Source organism: Hydra viridissima, unplaced genomic scaffold (genome assembly GCF_058129835.1).
Source record: "Hydra viridissima isolate aposymbiotic clone 2 unplaced genomic scaffold, HvirCarnegie_v1 scaffold_14, whole genome shotgun sequence".
NCBI classification, from domain to species: Eukaryota; Metazoa; Cnidaria; class Hydrozoa; order Anthoathecata; family Hydridae; genus Hydra; species Hydra viridissima.
The window spans coordinates 2505627-2530414 of record NW_028324313.1 but is presented as its reverse complement, the minus strand read 5'-3'; the positions used below and the strand labels follow the sequence as shown (position 1 = coordinate 2530414).

The 24788-nt window shown below is 27.0% G+C and overlaps 1 protein-coding gene across 2 annotated transcripts in view; it reads left to right on the top strand.

Moving 5' to 3' along the window:
- LOC149878801 (zinc finger ZZ-type and EF-hand domain-containing protein 1-like) overlaps positions 1 to 24788 on the top strand; it is a 64433-nt gene that overhangs the window by 24038 nt on the left and 15607 nt on the right. For both annotated transcript variants that reach the window (XM_090072180.1, XM_090072181.1), the window contains exons 33-57: positions 554 to 707; positions 821 to 885; positions 1052 to 1108; positions 1387 to 1611; positions 1716 to 1783; positions 1958 to 2039; positions 3130 to 3213; positions 3385 to 3496; positions 4603 to 4739; positions 10802 to 10890; positions 12502 to 12623; positions 12818 to 12897; positions 13041 to 13122; positions 13246 to 13325; positions 15907 to 15999; positions 16272 to 16363; positions 16455 to 16557; positions 16721 to 16899; positions 17017 to 17147; positions 20426 to 20666; positions 21076 to 21180; positions 21374 to 21487; positions 21632 to 21678; positions 22247 to 22372; positions 24589 to 24675. In XM_090072180.1, coding sequence (XP_089928306.1) covers positions 554 to 707; positions 821 to 885; positions 1052 to 1108; positions 1387 to 1611; positions 1716 to 1783; positions 1958 to 2039; positions 3130 to 3213; positions 3385 to 3496; positions 4603 to 4739; positions 10802 to 10890; positions 12502 to 12623; positions 12818 to 12897; positions 13041 to 13122; positions 13246 to 13325; positions 15907 to 15999; positions 16272 to 16363; positions 16455 to 16557; positions 16721 to 16899; positions 17017 to 17147; positions 20426 to 20666; positions 21076 to 21180; positions 21374 to 21487; positions 21632 to 21678; positions 22247 to 22372; positions 24589 to 24675 — 2755 coding nt within the window. The remainder of the gene's footprint in view (positions 1 to 553; positions 708 to 820; positions 886 to 1051; positions 1109 to 1386; positions 1612 to 1715; positions 1784 to 1957; positions 2040 to 3129; positions 3214 to 3384; positions 3497 to 4602; positions 4740 to 10801; positions 10891 to 12501; positions 12624 to 12817; positions 12898 to 13040; positions 13123 to 13245; positions 13326 to 15906; positions 16000 to 16271; positions 16364 to 16454; positions 16558 to 16720; positions 16900 to 17016; positions 17148 to 20425; positions 20667 to 21075; positions 21181 to 21373; positions 21488 to 21631; positions 21679 to 22246; positions 22373 to 24588; positions 24676 to 24788) is intronic.

Here is a 24788-nt window from a genome sequence, read left to right as displayed (position 1 = left end):
ATTTTCTTAATTTCCAAAGAATTACTAGTTAGTTGAGTTGCTAATTATGTGACACTTTTTAAAATTTTTATCATTTTTATGGTTTGCTCTTTGTTTATGATATACTCAAATCATAAATTTAATGCTGAATAAAAAGTTTGAAATTAGTTTTTAATTTTAGATATCACCACAGGGTGCAGCAGCAATTTGCTGAAATTAGTCAGCAAATTACTGCAGCACCATGTGGTGATATCTAAAATTAAAAACACAAATCAGCCCTGAGGATTAAACCTGGCAGTGAATTTTTTTGAACAGTTTTATGAATGATTGCATTTTAAAATGATATGCAATCAGTTTTCAGATGCTGGCTTGTTGAAATTTTGGGTAGTTAGTTTTGGGTAGTTAGTCTTGTAGGTAGCAGGTAGGTAGTTGGGTAGGTAGTTGGGTAGGTAGTTGGTTAATTTTGGGTAGTTAGTTGTGCATGTAGTTTCAATTTTGCTTCTTTGATTTAAATGTCATGAATATTGCTAGGTACCTTAGAAAGTCTTTCTGAAATAGCTTTTTTTTCTTGCAGTGTATTTCTGCGATGGAAAGCAGTGGGGACTATGACTCTCCATCTAACTTAGTGTCCTTGTTGTGTGCTTTACAAAAAAGTTTCTTAGCATGGTGTCACTTGCAATGTGCCAACAGTATATCAAGATCAATTGCAATTGATATTTTATTAGACTGTGAGTTAGATCTTTGTTTTTTATTTTTTTTTAATGCTTAGTAATCAGTATCTCATTTTAAATTTTGCAACCTTTGAAGTCAGTTGGTATCATAAATATGTATATTCACTTAGATGTGGGTATGATATGCGACAATTGTAAGAAGGTTTTTGAAATTATGTGTACAAGTAAACCTATTGTAGGTGTTTTACTTCAAGTTTTTTTTCTTAAAGCCATCGGTTTTTATTTTGTTGTTTATTCATTACTGGTGAAATTTACTTAGCAAATCATGCATGACAAATATTACAAAAATGAAATATTAGCATTGAAAAACTTTTCAGTTTTAATATTTCTTTAACTTTTAGGTGAATGTGGTTGATCGGCTTGAGCAATCTTTTGTTTCTATTGCAATGCGTCAACTTGTAAGTTGTCTAATGAAGAATCTTAAAACATAATTTAATCTGATCACTATCTGCAGATTATTGGCAAAATTATTATTTTTAATTTGTATAAACTATCAAGTTAAGATGTGTTACATTTGAGATTTGTGAAATTTGTGGAAAAAAAACAATCATCTCAAATATTTTTTATTTTGAAAATGTTGTAGGTAAAAAAAAAAAATAGTATCTTAAGTTGATTTATGAAAATTGAACTTTCATTTGTAAAACAACCTTTTTACATGTTTTTCTGTCCGATTTAGATACTGTTTTTAAATTTGTTTTCAACAATGGACATCAACTGTATTCCTTTGCTAAATCAACTCCAACCATTAGCATATACACTTCAGAAGATGTCTGATTTATTTCCAGAGTTTTTTATGCAAGGTGACATGCCAGCCTCAGAAAACTCTACAAAGCATATTGTGCTGCGAGAATGGGAGTGTGAATCAAATCATGATTATTTAAACAATAGTTCTATCTCTAAGGTTGAGTGTAACTTATATTTATAGCTACATTATTTTGAATAAGATAGAAACTTAAAGTTTGTAAATTTTCTTCTTTACTAAAATTAAAGAAAAAAATTTTTCAGGTATTTAATTGTCCAGGTTGTTCAAGTTTTAAAGTTGAATTTGACCCTTTATGTGAGACAGAAAGAAGGTACATGATTTTAAATAAAAGCAAACACTGATTATCATTTAAAAACTAAAATTTGCTATTTTAAATAATGGCTATTATATTGGCTTAATCAAGACTGAATTTTAAAAATTTCAAACTTCAATTTTCCTTCTATAAAAGCCTTTTTTTTTTAAAGGTATGATTATTTGTTTAAAGGTATGATTATTTGGAATTTACTGATTCATTGGGTTGCAAGATTCGTTTTGATCAAAAAGTTGGCAGTGAAAAGTGGCCTAGTGTAAGTTATTTTTAATTTCTATTCACTTATGTCAGTGTGTATTTAAAAGATTTCATAAAGTAAAATTTTTCTAACTTTCTAATTTTTAACTTCTGTCTAAAATACAGAGTAACAAGATAGATATTTAAGGATTTTTTTTTTTTTTTTTTTTTGAAATAAAAAAGAGTTAATATAATATCATATTATGATAAAGCTGTGATTTTTATTTTGTAGTATGACAGGGAAAATATTCCTTTACAACTGTAATATGATACTGGAGTTCACTAAATCAAGAATTTTTATTGTTTTTAGCAATATTAAAAAAAACAAAAAAAACAACTTATATAAAATGTGGCGCAAAAGTTTCTACGCATTAAAAAACCTCGCAAATGTGTGGACAGATTGACAAGGAAACTTTCCAGACCTAAATCCTCTGGAAAATTGCAGGTCTTTACAGTATCTAAACAAGTTGAATCAAATAATGGTTAAAGGTGTAAAAGAACTACTTAATTTTTATTGGCAGGCATACTGATTGATCAAAAAAATTATTGGCAGCTCATTACTTAAATAGTCAAAGCATAAGTGGAAGAAAATAGAAGAAGGTTAATACCCTGGTCAGTTTAATCACCAGCTTAAAATCCAGTTGTACTTAATTAGGTTGAGATTGAAAAAAATTTGGTCCTGGTCATATAAACTTGATATAGGCTGAAAAAAAAAACTAAAAGCTTTTTAAAAATGAAAGTCTATCACAATCTAGTTCAAATGCAAAAATCAAACTTAAAATTTCAAGTCATGCTTCGAGTCTTAAGTTTTGTTTCAAAATGATATCAACTTTTTTTCAGATTAGAAGTATAAAATTTAAAGTTTGATTTTAATTATGAAATCTCAAGTTAAAGTACTTGAAATGCTCATTATTTTTTGCCTGTAAAAGTGGTATTATAGTTTTATTAATATTTTGTTACTTTTAGTAATGTTTTATAAATGGTTTGTAAAAGTTTTTATTCAAATTTTATAAATATCACATTATTATCATGTAAACAAACGTTTTTGCTGAATTTTTGAAATTTTTTTACCCTTAACTTTATCCATGCATTAGTTGTTATGACTTTAGGTTGTACACTTTGATGCTGGTCAGAAACTCCATTTTTTATTTCATTCTGATGGAAGTAATGTTTTCTGGGGGTACAAATTTAAGGTAATTTTTTTTTTTGTATAGTTAAGAAAAAAATTAAGGTTAGACCGTTTGAAAATGTTTTATATCTGCCATGCCCTAATTGTCTCTCAATCTATGCTTGATGCCTTTTTACATTTAAGAAAAAAGAGTTTATTATAATGACCTCCAAGTTGATTACTTTTAATATTGCAGGTGTATGCTATTGGAAATCCAGATCTTGCTATAAGTTGGATTTTTGATTTGCAGTTGACTTTATGGAAATGTTTTGGATGTTTTTGTGGAAGTGCATTAGATTCAAGAAAAGGTTTCTCAATTTAATACTTTATGAAAATTTTTTATCAAAAATGATCAACCTAATCAAAAGCATCTATTCAGTCATTTCAAAAAATAGGGACATTAAAACTTTTAATTCTTTTTTCAAGACATTTTTTTTTTTTTTTTTTTGCATAACAGGAAGAAAATGAAATTTACAATTTTCTAGCCAGCTTAATCACCAGATTTGAATCACTTTAAATCTATTTTGGACAGACAAAGAAATATTAGAAGTCCAAATAAAATCTCTTAGTAAAACTAAAACACAAACTCAACAATTTTGTAGATGAGATGCATACCTTGTAAAAAGGAATGCGTTTTATCGTAGGTTATTAAAATAACACATGAGGTTTTTTAAACAGTTTGGATGTTTATTGTTGTTGCAACCAGCTTTGACTGAACTTAGATTTTAAAAAATTTTTATGTTTAGATCTGCAGAGTTTTATATGATTTCAGAAAAAAAATTTTTTAATACCTCATACACATTTTGTTTCAACCCATCTTGACATTATGCTAGTTCTTATTTTGTTTCAACCCATCTTGACATTATGTTAATTATTAACCCATCAAGACTATCGCTATTATTATATTTATACAGAGTTGTTATTTTGATTAAATTTTTTAAACTTATTTTTTCAAAAAATAAATTTTGTATAAATATAAAATTGTCACACCAAAACCTGTTGGTATTTTAAATACATAAAGATTTTTATTTTAAATAACTTTAGAAAGTTTGGTTTTTAGATTTTATCTTATGATTCTTTTAATGAACTTAAAAAATAAATCTTGTGCCTATTTATTTTTTTAAAACTATTTTCCATTATTGAAGACAATATTGTATAGTTCTTTTAATACACTATCATAGAACTTCAAATGAGGTTGTATTACATAGAACTTCAAGCTGTATTTCAATGTGACTGTAACTGTTCTATACTGTTATTGCAGTGTGGCTGTATAAAGTGTGTTATAATACAATTGTATAGAACTGTAAATGAAGCAAATTGTATGAATGTATTAAAGAACCAAGGTGTATTACTATAAATTTTTGGTCTATTACTATAAAGACTATTTATTTATTACAATAAACTTTTTCACAAGCATTGGGGGCAGTTAATTCAAATGAAGAAAAAGACAATAATGAAGAGTTAGCACTTTTGCATAGTGAGCTTTGGGCATCATTATTCAGGGGAGGTTACATGGTTGGCAAGCTGGAGCGTTCATTATCAGGTTTTCATGTAAGATAGCATTTTATATTTAACATATATTGAATATATCTTGTCAAAAATAACTTAAATAGGTAAATTTTTTTGTTGGTGTTTTTGTTTTTTTTTGTTGTTTTTTTTATGTAATTTTTTTTGTTTTGTTTTAAATATAAAATAGACCAAAAGTATCTAAGGCAGACATGTAAATATATATTAAACACATGCATACCCTCCAACTCAATTTGTTAAAAACTGACAGTTATGACAATAGCTAACCATTTTACAGAGTCATTTGAAAATAGCAAGAACTAACAACAATACTTATTGTTTTTCTTTAATCTTACAAACCAAACCAAGAAAGTCTGTCTAAAGATATGGATTTTTTTTAATATAAAAAATCTTCAGAAAATATTTTGTTTAAGAAATAAAAATATCACACATGGTATCTCCTAAACATAGTGCTAAATGTTTGAATACTAAACCCAAACAACTATTGAACTTGTAACACTTCCAGTAAAGAGACATCTCATCCAGATTAGACCATAAGATTTCACCATGACACCCTAAAAGAAACTTCAAATTTTACTTACTCTTACCTTGAAACATCTCATAAGAATTTATGTTAATCTTTTTTGTAGGAATTCAACATTAGTTGTATGTTTAACTGTTAAATGAATGTCTCTCAATTTATTGTAAAGAGCCTTATTGTGTCAAAAACTGGTGCTTGTTGTGGTTGGATGAAGTCAAAACCCAAAAAAAACCCTCTTGGGGTATGGAAATACTTACTTCCAGGATTCTAAAAATGCTATAGCTGAAATTTGGTTACAACATCCAAGAAAGAAAATTTGATTTTAAGTTTGAAAATGTAAACATGATAAAAAGATATTTTCAAATATATATATATATATATATATATATATATATAGAAGATACAGTGAAGGATGACAACTTTGCGCTTTTATAACACTTAAAGATCACAAAGAGAATTTTTTAAATAACCCTTGCGTACAGTTAATAAATCCTGCAAAAAACGAGTTGGGAAAAATAAGCAAATCTATTTTAGACAAAATAAACAATAATATAAGGGGCACGTTGAATCTAAATCAATGGAAAAACACACAGAATGTAATAGATTGGTTTAAAAGCATTCAGAATAAGAAGTTGCAGAAATTCGTTGTTTTTGATATTAACGATTTTTATCCAACAATCAGTGAAGAACTGTTGAGAATAGTGATGTCCTTTGCTAAGAAATTCGTTTGTATTACAGCTGAAGAAAAAAGAATAGTATACCACTCTAGAAAATCTCTTCTGTTTCATAGAAATGAGACATGGATGAAAAAAGGATGCGGTTTATTTGATGTAACAATGGGGGCATTTGACGGGGCTGAAGTTAGCGAATTAGTGGGGCTATTTCTGTTAGATAAGCTATCATCCGTTTATAATAAAAATTTTATAGGTATTTACAGAGACGATGGTTTGGCAGTTTTTGAAAATCTAAGTGGCCCAGAATTGGAAAAAGTCAAGAAAACAATCACAAAAATGCTTAAAGAATATGGATTAAACATTACCATTAAATGCAATCTTAAAATCGTTAACTACCTAGATATTACTTTGAACTTAAACGATTCTACTTACCAACCATATAGCAAGCCAGGGAATCAAATAAACTATATTCATAAGGAATTAAACCATCCTCCGAATATTATTAAGCAAATACCCATTTCATTGGAACGCAGATTATCAAGACTTTCATCCAGTGAAAAAATATTCGGCAAAGCGATTAAGTGTTATGAGGAGGCATTAAATAAAGCAAGATATAGTCATAAATTAAAATATAACAATACTCCTAATAATACCAGAAAGGAGTATAATCGAAAACGTAACATTATATGGTTCAACCCACCATTTAGCAAAAATGTGATCACAAAAGTTGGCAAATCATTTCTTGATTTGGTAGACAAACATTTTCCATCTAAGCATATTTTGAATAAAATATTCAATAGAAACACTTTGAAAGTCAGTTACAACTGCATGCCGAATTTAAAATCTATAATAAACTGGCATAACCAAAAAGTCATCGAAGATATTGAAGATCAAAATAAGAAATCCTGCAATTGTATCAACAGGTTGCATTGTCCCCTAAATCAACTTTGTCTAACAGAAAACATACTTTACAAAGTTGTTATTTCTTCAGACCTTCCGAACTATTTAGATAAAATATATATTGGCCTAAGTGAACCACCTTTTAAATTACGCTATGCAAACCACATTAAGTCGTTCAATACTGTAAAATACAAAAACGACACCAAACTATCCAAGGAAGTGTGGCGCATAAAAGATAAAAACGGAAAACCTTTTATTAAATGGAGTATAATCACTGATCTCTATAATAACTGGATAGCGCAACTCCGAGCAAAACTTCTTATTTTTTGACGCCAAAATCGCCATATTGGAAAGCCCCAAAAATTTTAATCCCGTAAGCTTTATGTTCTGTTTTTCGGCTTATCGCTTTATCGCTTTATCACACATATCAGATTTCATTGTTCTGGGGCTTTCCAATATGGTGATTTTGGCGTGAATTTTGATATTAGAGATGCGCTATCCAGTTATTATAGAGATCAGTGAGTATAATCAGGAAATGCCAACCTTATCAACCAAGCACAAGAAGATGCGCTCTATGTTTAAATGAAAAAACTGAAATTGCCATCTATAGAGGCACAAATTTATTAAATAAAAAGCAAGAGCTGGTAAGTAAGTGTAGGCATATGATTAAATACATGCTTGCGTCATTTGACAGTAAAGACTAATTTGAAGCTATTAATAAGAACAATTCTTTTTTAACCACATTTTTAATGGTTTTTTCGTTTTTCTTTAATGTTCTCTTTTTGTAACGTTTTTTTCATTATGTATTTTGGCTGATGATTGCCGGCACGCCGGTATGAAACTTTAAGTACCAACAAAGTTGTCATCCTTCGCTGTATCTTCTATGTAATTGCTCTTGCCAGCAGGCTATTGAGCACTCTCGAGTGAAGAAGTTTTTACTAATCATATACATATTTTTTTGAAGAAAAAAAAGTATATACATACTTTTTTTTCTTCAAAAGTTAAGGACAATCATATAATATTTCCCTGATTATGTAACACACAACATCTAAAAATATTAAAAATCACTTAGTGAAAAAGTTTTTTTTTATTAATATAAATTTAAAAAGTTTTTAAATGTGTTGTTTTTTTTTTAAACCATCCCCTTGTCAACAGGGAGAGGGTGTAAATAATATTTGATAGCTTAATATCATAACCTGTTTAAACAATTCAGAATTTCTATGAAATACATTGATACATTGAGAGACAAGTAATGTAATAAGAGATAAGTAATGATTATTTACTAACTTTTAACTAAAAATAAATAACCCCTTGTTTACTTTTCTGACACCCTGACCCCCATCTTAATTTGTCACATGTGGCCTATAAATAGTGCTCATCTGATTGTAGAAATTGACAGATGAGATGGGTGCACACTTGATTCAATAATAGTATTTTTGATTAGATAATGTCCACCCATCATTTTTGCTTCCTTGTGTTAATTGCTTATATAAAAGGCTTTGTCTTTGCTGCAGTTTATCATTCTTAATTTTTTAAAATACCTACTTATCAAGGAAGTCATGCTAATAAAAGAAAAGCTGTTTGCTGTCTGTGCCTCAAAAAAGTTTTAAGAAAGTTGACAGTTTTATCAAAAAGCATTCTTCAGACAGTTTTAAAAAAAACTTTGACTTTGAGGATGCCAGAGTTCCTTTAGCAATTAGTGAGTCATGTAAAGTCGCACTTGGAAAATTTTCTAAAGGTGAAAAGGCCCATCTTCCCTTAATTTTTTGATTTCACATCAATATCTCTTTTCAACATTGACTAGAACAACCATAACCTGTGAGTGTTTAACCTGCAGAATTTCAAGGGTGAAGAACAACCATTCTCATCTTCTCGCTGCATATTCCCAACAGGAGAAATCCTAAAAGAAAGAATTGTAGTGAAAAGGTGTGCAACATGCTTTTCTGTGGTTCACAGATAAGAGCCCCATCAGTGCACAAAGGCAACTCTTTGTAAAAATTTGTTTGAAATTGTTGGAATGGGGTTGGATTGCATATGAAAGAATTGTTTCTAATGTGATTGCAAATGCATCTTCTTCACTTCAAGAAACCATTAGACTTCATCATGAACAGGAAAAAATACTTCCAGTAGTTCAAGGTATTTATAATTGAATTTTTTAGCAATAATGTTATTTAAAGGCACACACTGTATGATTATGTAAATTCAGTCCTATTGTATGTCAACTTTAAGTTATATTAATAGCAATAAGGTTAGAAACAAAGGAAAGTTAATGTTTTGGATTGCATCCAATTAACATTTTTCAATCTCTTGTAACTTCCAAATCTTTAAGAATTTCATCCTCTAGTCTCATACTTAGTGTTTATTTTTATTAATATGATAAAACTCTTTTCCTTTATAATTTTAGATTCATCAAAATCTATAAAAGTTTCAAGCCCAAGTCCTCAGTGCTTAAAACATGATCCTCAGTGCTTAAAATGTGGCTCAAGTACAGGTCAATACTGGCCTATCAAACAAAGGCATGAAAAGCCTTGCATCTACTTTAAACCATGTCTTGGATCAATGTGTTGTTTAGAAAAACTTTCATGCCAACTTTGTTGCACTTGGTCAACAAGACTTTCAGAAGACTTTGATCTCCAACGTTTCTTTTCCCACAGATCGAGAAACTTTTAGCCAAAACAGTGGTTAATTGTCTGAAAGATTTTCTTCAAAGAGTCACTTAAATTAAGTATAAGCAAAGACCACATTGTGAAGTTTGGTATTGATGGTGAAGGTGGTTTTTTGAAAGTCTGCATTATTAATCTTCAGCTAAAAACAGCTGTTGACCTTCAAAACATCTAAGGCCACTGGAGTTAAAGAGTAACTCCTTTTTGCAGTTTGATTGGATCTTCCTGAAAACTATGAGAGTGTTGAAAAGATTTTTGACTTTAGCTGCTGCAATTTTGAAATCCTGGAGGTGCATATACTTATATCCTAAAAGGGTTTTTTCTGGTTTTTACTTCATCCTAGGCACCAGTTTCTGATGCATGTGGCCTAACAGTCTGAAAGAATAATAATCCTAGGATCCACCCATAATTGAATTGTTAATTTTAATGAATCAACAGATTGTCCAACTACATTTATCAAAAGGCTTTCCTTATTTTTTTAAAACATAAAATCTTTTGCTTTTAAATGCTTTTAAATAAATACTTTTCTACATCATGTCCCTCTTATACTTATGCTTAAGCAGCAAACAGTTGCCAATCTAAACTATGTGACCTGGATCATTTGAGTGATTTGAAATTTTAACCTTAAAACTTATGTCTCTAAAATAGAGATAATCCCACTGATTCTGCAGCAATCGTTACAGCAACAGCGACCTCTGCAACCCATAAACATTTAAGTTTAAGTATGCTAGTTACCTTTAATGTTGCAGCATTTGTAACATATTCTCTGATCAATTTTCTTCTTTTGCATTCATCCTTAAATTTAAAAATATAACTTTGTATAAATTTTAAAGCGTTACCTTTGTATAAGGAAAAAATTAATACAATTGATTAACAACCATGCACTGTAAGTAATAAGTTGGATTATACAAGTAATAAGTATAATTTTTCTTGGGAGTAGTAAATAAGTTACACATTGGACTCCTTAACTTCTTTATTACTTAATCTTTTTACAAACCCTATAAGATAAAATTTTGAGATTATAAGTTTCCAAAGAACATAAGCAAACATAATTGTTGATTATGCATTAATTTATACTTTTAAAGAGAAATCCAATTCTCTTCTTTACTAGGGTAGAGTGCTTAGAAAGAGGCTTGTGGTGAAATAGTAATGAATTAGTGTGACTTTAAGACTAAAAAAATTGACTTTGTTCCAACTAATCATATTTCACAATAGAAAAAAACATGCTTTTACTAATTTTAGGGAAATTACCACATTTATATGTCCTATTTATCTAATAACAGTTTTATTATTATATACTTTTAATCTAATATTTTCTTTTCTGTTTAGCAAAATAATCCATCAGATTGTGAAGTTAACACCTTTTTGAATTCAGTTGCAACAAACAGTTCACCTCAAGCAGAAGAGTTTATTTCAAGGTTGATTTAATTGGCTTCTAAAACTGTTTTCAGATTGAGTGCCCCTGTGAGGAAGGCACTCAGTCATTTTTTTGATTTTTTGATCACACTCAAAGCAATATTTATAATGGGTGTAGGATGTTTTGCAATACTTTTTTTTTTTTTTTTTGCAATATCACATAATTGCAATAAATAAATAAATTTATTACTATTTCATGTAGTATATACACTTGTATTAAATAATATGCATTAGTATGCATTCATATTACCTCATTTACTAATTAGTTGATTAAAGATCTTCAAGAGCTGACTTTTTTCCCACTGTAAGAAAGGGAAAAAAATGCTCCAGAAATCACAAAATTATTAACAAATAAAGTTTATTGCTCAACTATATTTTACTGAATTGTCATTTATCAACAATCTGAGTCATTGCATGCAATTTAAAAAAACAGATGATTCTGTAATAAATGAACAAAGAGATTAATTAATTCAGTCAAAAATTGCCTGAAATCCAAAAATCATTGAAAAAGTTCAAGAACCATGGCACAAGACTTTGGCAATTGAGCTATTCAGCGATAGAACTATTTGATAACTGCTAAAAGATTTATGTAAGTATCCATACAAAAAAAGTTTGAGTTCTAAGTTCACTTAACTTCAGATCATAAAGAAAAAAGAAACTCAAATTGCATCTGGATGAGAAAGAACAAAATGATATTATTTGGGCTGATGATTGACAAAATGCAAATGAAATGGGTGGCGTGTTCGAAGAAGAGAAATACCCTAGAAGTGTATTGGTTGCTATGGAATGTGGAATGGCCTCACAGAGCCTTTCTTTTTTAATAAGAACCAATAGCAATGCTCAGCTATACAAACACAGCTTTGCAAACAGCTTTGGTGTCATCAGTTACATGACTTCAATCAACCAATCAGAGAGGTGCAGACAAACATACCTTTTTGGACTCTATATACATGGTTTTTGCATCTGGATAAATGCTAACAGCTTAATGCAGAGAAGTATATTGATGTTTTAAAGTTTCATAAGAGAGGAGATAACTGGTTTTTCAATGATTGGACGTTTTAACAAGATAGTGCAAGTCCGCATACAAGTGATTTGGCTTAAAGTTAGTGCAAATATAACTTCAAATCCTATATACCTAAAGAAAATTGGCCTCCAAAACACACAAATTTAATCTAATGGACTATTCAGTACCAAACAAAATCTCTTAGAATGTCAATTACCAGAAAGTAACAATATGAGAAAATTTGATCAAGGAAATTAAAAAAGCAATTAAAAAAAATCAATGAAAATAATATCAGGGAAGTAATTGACACTTTTCTGTTTTGAGTCTATTCAATAGAAAAAACAATAGAGATATTATTATTAACAACCATAGTTAACTATTATTTAATAAAGTCTAATGTATTAAATAAATATTATTTTAAATATATGTTTTTTCTTTTTTTAATTTTATATTATTTAAATGTTGGAAAACATATGCTGCACCTGATAGATTCTGCTTGGAGTCAATTTGAATTTGTCATTATAGTATCTAATGTAATACAAAACAACAAAAATTCCAAATGCAGATACAGCTATTTAAAGCTTAATCAATTTCATTGATTTTTAATTAGGTGCAAACTGCAGTCAAATTCACTAAATTTAGGAGGAGGAGAGCTAATTGATTCTACAGTAAATGCTGTATTTGCTGCTCTCATTTGGCACACTCAAGAACTACGTGAAAAGCTTTCAGCTAGTAAGTGTGTTACTGTTTGTTTGGTCTTCTTTTTCCTTTCTGTAGGTTTAGCCAAAATAATCTTTAAAAAAAAATAAGACTTTCTTCTGAATTGTTTAAGTTCTTTTTTGTTCTCTTGAGTTTATTATTCTATTATTCAAGTTTAGCAATCTTTGTTAAAAACTTTATGCAGTCATTTTTTGTATTGCTTTTAGTTATTGAGAATGCTTCTGCAGATTTGCCATCATGTTTTGTGGCAGCCTATACATTAGCAGAAAGCATCAGAAGACCTCTTGTAAGCTGCCAAATTATATTGAATTAAGAATGTTTTGTAATATTCCTTTCTGCATACTTACAAAAAATCTTCTTGCAATAAAATTTTCAAACAAAACTTTTTACATTTCTTTGTATTAATAAATCAGCTTTATATCTATTCAGCTATTAAAACGGCAAAATTATGTTATTCAAGAGGAGCAACTAACAAATAATGGAGGCCAGAAAATTGATCTTGATACGCCTGGTATGGGTTGTTTTTTTAATCATTTGAAACAATTATATTGAATAAATAATTTACCTATATGAAATACTCCAGTTTAATATAAGTAAAATGTGAAGTAATTCATTTCAATTTTTCTTTCCTTAGTAATTAGCTGTCGTGAGAAAGCATTATTCTTGCTCAAGTTTGCTGGTCTATCAAAGTTTCTTAGTAGAAAGCAAGTGAAGGTACTAAAAAATATCATAGCATGCCCAGCTCTTTAGAATTCTTATTAAATTTCTATAAAGTCATGGCATTCACTGGGAATCATATAGAACTTCTGCAAGATTTATCTAGAGTTTATATATAGTTTTTATCGCTATAGAACTCTTTATCCTTAGTATATATCTTATATTATTTTTCATGTAATATGTATGCTAGGATTGAGCTTTTACCAGGTGTAAATTAACAGCTAAAATTTACAGGTAATTATGTAGTTATTAAGGAATTTGCTAGTAATTAAAATATTTAATTACTTAAAGTTAGTAAAAAGTAATTAAAATTAGTTTTAAAAAAAATTCCATTCTTTCCAAGTAATAAATTTTGACCAAATCATTGCCTATTGTAAAAAATAATAAAAAAAAGCTTCAATTTTTCATTTTTCAATAAAAAATAGACCTTTATGGAGCACAGCATTGAACAGTTCATCACTCTTTCTTGATTAAGTTTTTGTAGAAAATGGGTGATCAGAGTAAATACTTATGGGACGAATGTTTTCAAAAGGATTGGCAAACTGTTCAGATTGGCAGCTCTTTTGCTTGTTGTTTCAAAGACCAGGATTTTATTTAACAGAGCCTTAAACTTTTTTTTGAATTATATCTTTGCTTCATTGCTGAATGTTGGATGGGCTTGTGTTGAAGAGAGAATTTTTCTTTGTTTTCTTTAAATCTGTTATCAGTTTCCATGTGATCTAAGAGTTTTTTTTTGTAGGGAACTTTTTTTGTAACAAGCCTAAATAGGAAGGGTTTAGCAATTTTTTTTGTAGGGAACAAGCCTAAATAGGAAGGGTTTAGCAATTTTTTTGTAGGGAACAAGCCTAAATAGGAAGGGTTTAGCAATTTTCTAAACAACAGTTTATGATGGCATGTTGAAAATTTTTTGTTATAACATCTGAATTCTTGTCACTTTTTTCAATGTCATTGTTGGGAGAAATTTTCCTCATTAGGATTTTTCCTTTTTAATTTTCAAAATATTGGGCATGTTTACAAAGCCAATGAACTCTGAGTATAACAATCTTCATTGAAGCTCCATCAGTGACAAAACAAAAAACACAATCAGCTAAGTTTAGTCCAATTTTTTCCATTTTTTCTGAGTTGATCTTGTTGTTCTACGCATTTAAGAGCCATTTTATTTCGTTTCTAATATCTTTTTTTACTTGTCAACAACCTCGACAACGTTACAAAAAAATTGTTCGCTATATATAGCATTTAAACATACAACTTGTGACTCTTGTCAACAATTAATAATCGTTATAAAAACCGTTATAATATTAAAATTATGCAACGTGTGAATCTTGTCAATAATTAGCAAAGCTAATTATTGGCACATTATTGACACATTAAAATCACAACAGATCTTTCTGCTCATTTTTTACACTAGCAAAATAGTTTAACTGCTGAATTGCTTACTTGTGGTTTTTAAAAAGTTTATTTTTGCAACTGCTGACTGGATGAATGTGCTTTTTTTTAAAGCTTTAAAGCTAAATCCATCCAGAGCTTCTTAAAAGATAATTAGTATTTGGTGGTGCTTTTATTTCATGCGTTTTAGAATGTAATGTTAATTAATTTTTTATTTTATGTTCTCAATCAAGGTACTTACTGCACTCCTGTTGTAGATCCTGTGAATTGAAAATTCTTTTTGTAATCTTACTTATTCTTTCAGACCGATCTTTTTCATAATGTTTCCAGACATTTGATAATTTTTTCAAACTAGTCAGAAGAGCAATAAATAAAACTTTTTTTTCTGAGTTTGTTGTTTGTGACTAAGTTATCACTTTAGCAAATAGTAGAAAATCATTTAAAAATTACACAAAGCATCATTCCATTTATAATTAAATAAATTTAATACTTGGTAAAATAAGTTAATAATAAATTAAAATAAGTTAATAATAAATTAAAATAAAAATTTTTTTGGTAAAATAAGTTTTTTGTGAAAGTTGTTTTTTAACTAAAATAGCCAAGAAAAAAATGCTCTTTACATTAAAAAAAATGGTCTCCTTATTTAAAAAATTTAAATTCTATTTATATTTATGAAACTAAATAAACAATATAAAAATACTATACAGTTTTCTAATTTAATGGAGATGTTTTAATAAGATTGATGGAATGAAGCAGCAATAGCATTCTTGTTGAAGTGCTCTATCTGGAAATCATGTTTAATTAACAATTGGTGATGTCATCATTTGGCAACTTGAGGCAGCAAATTGTTTTAAGAAAAATAGAAAAATGTTAAAACAGTTTTTTACTCACCATAATGTTATATACTCAGACATCATCAGCAAAGAATTTCTATTATGGTTGAAAAAATAAGATCAAAATATGAATATTTATGATAAATATGAATATTTATGATATTGTAAATTGTGAAAAATTGTGTTCTTGTTGAAAATTTTGCATAGTTTTTCTAAATTTTACTAACTTACCATCAAAAATTACTGGTAAATGATAACAAAGGTTTATCAGTAAATTGGTAAAATCACAACCCCTTATACATGCCAAAGTTTTTTTACAAAAGTTTCAGTTGAAAAAATTTACTTTTTCTTTTTTTTAGCTAGCCCAACATAATTCAGAGCGCAAGCAATCTATCATAAATCGTAGTTCAAAATCAATTATTAAGCATGAGCCTGTGGAATTTAAGCGCAGTGTAATAATCTTTTTTGTAACTTTTTTTATGAAATTTTTTCTTAGCCTTTTTCATTTTTTAAATAATTTATGTATTATATATGTATAATTTATGCAATTTATGTATTATCTTTTATATGTGTTATTTTTTTATATACATTATTTTTTAATATGCATTATTTTTTATATGTATTAAGTTTTAAAAATTATCAAGAAGTAATTTAAGCAATAACAACAAGTTTTTGAAGATGATTTTTTTATTAATTCAATTTTTTAAAAAACTTTGTTTTTTAGAATTCAGTATACCATGAAGATAGCCATGAAAAGTATCCTTCATTTCAAATGGTCTTAGACTTTGTGACTAATTCTACAGTGTCTCATAAGAAGTGATTATTTTTTAAAATTTTCTTAACTTGATTCTTTATGAAGTACATTTCACAATGATCATTTTTAATGTGAAGTTATGACTTTTTTTAGAATTCATGATTTATTAAAGCACAGATCAAAGTATGCAACTACAATTGCTAACATATATTTGTTTGCATCAAATCTTCTTTCTTACAGTGAAAAGAAAATCCAGGTTTGTTTACTCAACTGTACTAAATTTTACTTAGATGTAGAGACAGAAATACTTTTTCCATTTGGTTCTTACATCCTATTGTAATAATTAACTAGATCTTGTGAGAGTATTACATGAATGCATATATACATTAATATCTGCTAATAAATATTTGTTAATTTAGTTTCCAACAATTTTGTTCTTGCAAAACCTACTTTCGTTTCAAGATCATCTTCCATTACATTACTCTAATTTCTTGAATGGTTGCGGTCTGGAAAAAGAAAACAGTGTTCGCAAAGCTTTTTATTCATTTATACACTGTTTAGTCAATATAGTCTTTTCCGCAATAAACAAACCTCAAGAGTAAGTCTATTTGCTTGTTAAATTTATTGTATTGGCTGATTTGTAAATTTATTTATAATAGTTTTATTTGATTGGCTGACTAACATTTTTGCTGAATTAACTTTTTTTGTCATTTAGAATGTCATCAACAAATTTTAAATATATGCTAAGTTATCTTCTGCATTTGTTGGATGTTGAATGGAAGCCATATGATTTTGAATTTATATCATGCATAAAACTTCCACACCTTTTGGCCTTAACTTTAGCAGGTACAGTTTTCATTTGTTATGAAGATTGGAGCCATATTTTAATACTTGTTTCATAATTAGAAGAATTGTTAGTTTAAAGGTTCTTTCATCTTTTTTTAAATCAAAGTTAAAACTAGGTGATGTACAGTGGTGTAAAAATAATTAAATACATGACTTATACATTCTAAAAAAATGCGTTTTATAGTCAGTAATTGACAAATGTTGATGATTTTACTTTTCATGCATTATTTAGTATTACACATTTAATTTAATTATATCACAGACACCTTTATCATAAAAAAATCATTGCATAAGAAATCTTTAACCAAATTTAAATAATGTAATTGAGCATTTTTGTGAAGTTAAAGAATCTTCAGCTTGGTTTGAACCAGTGAAGTTCAAAACCATAATTTAAACGTCAATATTACATTTTAATACTTCCCCAATCAATATTATATCATAATTTTTAAAAAAATTATTCAGTTTTCTTTGGTTTTTCTCATCTAAATAATAGTTTCTTAAAAAGTAGAGAGAAGTTATTGGAAAAAAACTTAAAATAAAATCTATTCTTTATATACAAAAGACTTAAAAGATTGACAATCTAAAAAAAATATTTTTTTCCTTAACTTTTTTTAAAATTTTGCATGAAGCCTTTTGGCCATGCTATTGTTATTATTGTTGCTGTTGGTCAATTTTTGGCATGTTGATACTGGAATAAAGTAACATGTTGTTTTTACATCCTCCCACATATCCACGGTAGTGTGCAAGTTTAGAAACAAAAATTTTTTTTCAGTTTTTAAAGCATAACTTTTCAAACCTTTTCAAATTAGCTGAAATTTTTATCAAATGTTCTTTATAACAATTCAATTCATAATACAAAAATTATAATTTAAAGCAGTTAATTAAAATTTAACTTTTTTTTAAAAAGGCTTCTGTGTAAAAGTTTAGAAACAGTCGCGCATACCCTGCAATTTTATCAAGATTTTGTGAGTAAAAGCATAAATAAAGGCCAAAGTATTTGTGAAATTTAATAATTTAACAATACTTTAAAATTTTTTAAAAGCAGTGAAGTATAACTAGTTGTTGAAATAATTGTGAAATTTTATAATACAAGTACTTCATGATATTTCAAGGGAGAGGCTAAGGAAGTTTCAAATGAAATTTTAAAAATTGTGGAAAAAAATGTTTCACAAGTCTTAAACTAGAAGACCTAAAGTTACAATTGAAAAGGTCATGAACATCATGAAGAATTTTATGCTGCCACATACAAAGAATAAAAGACTCACAAATGGACCTTATAACAAGATAATGATCCAAAGCTTCTGCTGGATCTGTTAAGGACTTTTTGAAATAAAAAAAACTCAAAATTTTCTTGAAAGGCCCTCACAGAGCCCAATTCTCAATCCTCATGAGCATCTTTAGGAGTACATTAACCACCAATTAGTTGGTAGAAAACCAACCAACAAAGACCATATATTTGCTTTAGTTAAAGAATGTTGGTCAACATTCATCAAGATGTTCTCATTAATTTAGTTGACTTGATGCCTCATTGCTGTGATGCTTTGAAGGCAAATGGATATTGCAGCAAATACTGTCTTATTGAAAAAATGACAAATTAACAATTTTTGAAATAAATTTTCAGCAAAGTTCAGTTGTTTTTAAACTTATGCACCTAAGCCTTTTCAAATAAAAATTGAATTTTAATAAACCATTAATTTATAATTTTTTGGTTTGTATTATGAATTAAATTGATATAAAGAACATTTGGCAAAAATGTCAGCTGATTTGAGAAAGTTTGTGAAAAGTTATGCTTTAAAAACTGGAAAAAATTTGGTGTTTCTAAACTTTTGCATACTACTTTAAGTTTTTACAAAGCTTTTGTTTGCTACGTCCTCTTTAACAATTTTTTATGAAATTTCTATAAGAATTTAAATCTAAGGATTTTGCCAGCCTATCCAATTGTTACTTATATCATTCTTATACCATTATGTTGAATTCATCACTTAGTTTTAGAAGCCGTATGCTTAAGGTTCTTATCTTGCTTACCTATGTCTAAAGCAAAAGTATATTATCCTCAGCATATAGAAGCATTTTTTCTTCAAGTGTGTTGATATAAGTATCAGCTGTCATAAAACCTGTTATAAAGTGAATAGAACCAACACTAGATGACAAGAAACATCCCCATGGCATAATGCTTCCACAAAATAGTGCTATTAATTTTTCTTAAGTTTATGAAGTATTTTTGCAACTAAAATATACAAATAAATTTTATATAGTGATATTTTTACACTGAATGGAATAAATGCTTAAAATGTGTTGTATCATTAACTTTATTTTCATTACAATTACCCTAATTTACAAAATTATTTTTCAAAGTCTAGCCACAACAAAAACAAATATGCATAAGAGGAAAAATGGTAAATGAATTTCAAAACAACTTCAATAATGATGCTGGAAATTATTAACTAAATATATTGCTTTTTACTTAACATCAATTGCTTCACCTTTGTTTTTTATTTCTTCTATTTCTACCTGTTTCATTTTAATTTTATTAAGTTTTAATTGGAGTCTTGTATCAACCAGTTTTCATAGATTTTCTTAATTCATCTATATTTTTTGACTTTCCTTCTTTCACTGAATCATCCATTATTTTTTCAAAGTTTTGCTATACAGTTGAGATCCTGAGACAAGCCACTCAATTACATGTTTTGTGAATTCATCACCAAACCATTAATTAGTTTGAAATTATGTGTTATCTCATTGGAATTCTATTACGATGGGCATTCTATCTTCTTAATATGGTAGCATTACATTTTTCAATATGTGATTGTAGTCAAAACTATACATAATTTCTTTTATGCAATATATTTGGATCTATACCATACTAGGAGATACTACCTCAAGCCTTAATACTACCACTTCCATATTTCAGAGTTTTTATTAATATATTTTAAGTCAATTGGTTTGTTAATGGGAAGGCAAGCATAAGACGTTTTGCCATTATTCAGTGGGCTTATCTCTATGTTTATGAGCTAATTTATAAATCACATATTCTTGTTAACATGTATAATCTAATCCAGATGTCTTGTAGAACTATTTGCTTATACCTAGATTGAAAAAAGTGTTTATGTGAATGAAAATAAAAATCTATATAGATTGTGTTTAATAGAAATTTTCTTGACAACCATTACAAGTATTTACTGTAAATTGTTTAAACTTGAAATTATATTATTACCTTGTTCTATACTGTACATAAAATGATCTAAATGTTGTTATAAGAAAATATTTTTAATTGGAAGGCACTTCACCTCTTAAAACGAACTGCTATGAAGAAAAAGCTGAATTAGCAATGTATGAGCGTCATAAAAAGTTCAAAACAGAAGCTAATAGCATGGGAATTAAAAAATGGAATGAGCAGGTACTTGCAAATGCATCACCAGAACTACAACTTGATATGCATTTATTTATTGCTCGTTACTCATCAGTATTGGAAGTAATGGTCAATTGCGATGGGTGCAGTAAAGAAGTCCAAGGAAGAAGGTACTGTTTATTCAGCAGTCTAATATTTTATTTTTGTGTGTTTAAATCGTGCTGAACTACAAGTGTTAAAATTTTTTGTGGCATTTTTTTGAATGATCAGTTTGGTTTAAACTGCAAAATAACAGTTGGTTTGTGTTATTAAGAATTTTTGCCTCTTTAAACTTTGTAAAAGTTTAAAGAGGCAAAAATTCTTAATAACACAAACTCTGTAAATAATTCAAAACACTTTTTATAATTTTTAAATCTTTTTAGTAAAGTCAGCATTAATTTTAAATCTGCATAATGTAATGTAATATGAGCTAATCTTATCTCTTTTTGTTTGCCAAATGTTTGTGTTTTTTTTTTTTTTATAACACACAACTAGTCAGTATATTTAAATGTTTTAAATGTTTTACATATGCTTGCTTAGGTATCGCTGTCTTGTTTGTACTGATTTGGACTTGTGTGCAGATTGCTATTCTAGTAATGTGAAAGTGCATGACCATACTGACCAACATGAACTCATAGATCTTACGTAATGGTTTTATTGTTAATCTGGAGTTAAAGTTGCTGTAGTATTTCTTTCAAATAATTTTATTTCAAATATTTTGTTATCTTTTATGCAATATATTAGTTACAGGCCTAATGCATTATTCAGTATGGAATACTTGCAACAATAACGTCAATATTAACAATAGAAACACAAGTATTTCTTTGTTTATATTTAGGTATACATGCAATAGCTGTAATGCTTTTATAATTGAAACAAGAATACATTGTGATGATTGTAAAGACTTTGATTTATGTTTGGGATGTTACCGTTCTGAAGTTTATCCTAAAGGGTGCATGGTTTTTTATCATTAATTTTTTTTCTTTTTAAAGCTTAAAAATCTGAAGTTTTAAAAATTTTTTACCAGTTAATAAGCAGCCTATTAATTTAAAATATCTTCTTAATATATATTTTTCCTTTTTTTTAATTTCTTTAGTCACCACAGCTCTCATAAAGTTACTATATCTCGTCTTGTTCCTGGAGGTGTTTTTTAGTATATATTTTTTAAAAACTTAATAAAATTTCTTTGAATTATATCAATTATTTTATTCAAGAAATTCTTTTTGTTTTCAATATTGTATTTAAAAAGATTATAAACAAGAGTTGCCTTTTAGTATTTGTTATTTCCTGCAGAATGTAAGCAAAAAATATCAGTACCATTACAAGATTTGAATAATTATCAAATATTCCTAATCTCATATTTAAGAAATTTATTTTACAAAATTACAGTTAACAAGTTTAAGCACACTTTAAAATTCCTCATAGAAACCAAATGCTTATCAATTAATAAAACTTTTTTGAAACAACTGTATTTAATACATTTGATTGTGTAACTACAAAGTATCTTGTTTTACACAGCAAAAAGGTGTTGTGACCAAAAAGTTTTTGTGACTGAAATGGAATCTTTGAAAATAACCACCACATAAGTAATATGAATTAATAACCAACCTACAAATAGCATAAATACTGTTAGCATAAAGTTTTAAGAGTTGTTGCAAATTTTTTTTATCTTTTATCTAAAATGTGTTTAACTTTTGCTTCTTATTTATAGGATTATTTCCAACGAAAGCTTCAACAACAGTTTTATTGGGAGCATACATCCATCATCAATCTTGGCTTCAGTTTTCATCTTTAGCGCTCAATCTGTCTGAGTGCTTACAAAAAAGAAAATGGGAAGGTGAGCATTTAGGAAACTGAAATGTTTACCACATTTCTTTCTTCTGTAGTTAAAAGTTATCAATTTTAAAGTGAAAAATTTTTGGAAAAATTTTAAAAGTGCGTAGTGCATAAAAATAATTTATGTAAATTTCCAGTTATATTTTGCCATTATTTAATTTATGCTAATAACTTATACTATGTTATTTAATTGTATTTTGTTTTTACTTTTTTTTTCAAAGCTGTGTGAAAAAAAAATTTAAAAAATGTGTGAAAAAAAAAATTTAAAAAATGTGTGAAAAAAAAATTTAAAAAATGTGTGAAAAAAAAATTTAAAAAATGTGTGAAAAAAAAAATTTAAAAAATGTGTGAAAAAAAAAATTTAAAAAATGTGTGAAAAAAAAAATTTAAAAAATGTGTGAAAAAAAAATTTAAAAAATGTGTGAAAAAAAAATTTAAAAAATGTGTGAAAAAAAAATTTTAAAAATGTGTGAAAAAAAAATTTAAAAAATGTGTGAAAAAAAAATTTAAAAAATGTGTGAAAAAAAAATTTAAAAAATGTGTGAAAAAAAAATTTAAAAAATGTGTGAAAAAAAAATTTAAAAAATGTGTGAAAAAAAAATTTAAAAAATGTGTGAAAAAAAAAATTTAAAAAATGTGTGAAAAAAAATATTTAAAAAATGTGTGAAAAAAAAAATTTAAAAAATGTGTGAAAAAAAAAATTTAAAAAATGTGTGAAAAAAAAATTTAAAAAATGTGTGAAAAAAAAATTTAAAAAATGTGTGAAAAAAAAATTTAAAAAATGTGTGAAAAAAAAAATTTAAAAAATGTGTGAAAAAAAAATTTAAAAAATGTGTGAAAAAAAAAATTTAAAAAATGTGTGAAAAAAAAAATTTAAAAAATGTGTGAAAAAAAAATTTAAAAAATGTGTGAAAAAAAAATTTAAAAAATGTGTGAAAAAAAAAATTTAAAAAATGTGTGAAAAAAAAAATTTAAAAAATGTGTGAAAAAAAAAATTTAAAAAATGTGTGAAAAAAAAATTTAAAAAATGTGTGAAAAAAAAATTTAAAAAATGTGTGAAAAAAAAATTTTAAAAATGTGTGAAAAAAAAATTTAAAAAATGTGTGAAAAAAAAATTTAAAAAATGTGTGAAAAAAAAATTTAAAAAATGTGTGAAAAAAAAATTTAAAAAATGTGTGAAAAAAAAATTTAAAAAATGTGTGAAAAAAAAATTTAAAAAATGTGTGAAAAAAAAATTTAAAAAATGTGTGAAAAAAAAAATTTAAAAAATGTGTGAAAAAAAATATTTAAAAAATGTGTGAAAAAAAAAATTTAAAAAATGTGTGAAAAAAAAAATTTAAAAAATGTGTGAAAAAAAAATTTAAAAAATGTGTGAAAAAAAAATTTAAAAAATGTGTGAAAAAAAAATTTAAAAAATGTGTGAAAAAAAAAATTTAAAAAATGTGTGAAAAAAAAATTTAAAAAATGTGTGAAAAAAAAAATTTAAAAAATGTGTGAAAAAAAAAATTTAAAAAATGTGTGAAAAAAAAAATTTAAAAAATGTGTGAAAAAAAGAACACAAAATGATTTATTTGTGCATATGTTTTTCTTTGAAAATGAAATTATTGCAATTTTCTTTCCGCTTTTTTTTTTTGTTTTTTTTTTTGTTACTGTTCTTTCTCTCCAAAAAGGGCATTTTATTTCCAGTGTAAAGTACTCAAGTATTCTCAACATATCTCTTAAAGAAGACTACTAAATGAAAACTTTTGGCTTTAGTTTCAGCTAAAACTGAAACCTAAAATTATGTTTTGGCAACTTTCTATTTGTTTGGTTTTGGCCAAATTTTTGCATTCAGTTACAGTTTAACTGAACCGAAATTTCAGTTATTTTAGATTCAACTGAAATTTTGATCTTGTTCATTTACTAAAGAAGACCCAATAGATTTTGTTTCATCATCAAACTTGATTTACATTCATCAATTAGAACATAAATTGTAATAACAGATCTCATCTTACAAGAATAATAAGAGATAAAGTCATCTTCTGTCTCAGTGTTTTTGTTTTTACTTGCAATAATTTAATTTTTTTGGAATCTTTGGTAGATCTTGATTGCTGCTGGAATCTTTGGTGCTTCATGATTGGGTTAATCAAACAAAATAAAAAGAAATTACTTAAATTTTTTGCTAGAAATTTTTTTGTTAATGAAATAATTAATATCTTTTTCTTAAAAAATTTTCAGGTATTGAGTCAGTTTACATAAAGTATGCTGCATCTTTATTCTCTACATGTTTACAAAAGCTTGTTAGTTGCATTGAATCACCCACTGGTATTTTTCTTATGTCATTTTTAAAAATTTTAGAATAAGGCTTCTTTCTAATGCAATTTTATTTATTTTTATTGTTATTATTATTTATTTCTTAGCTTAACATCTCAGTTTGA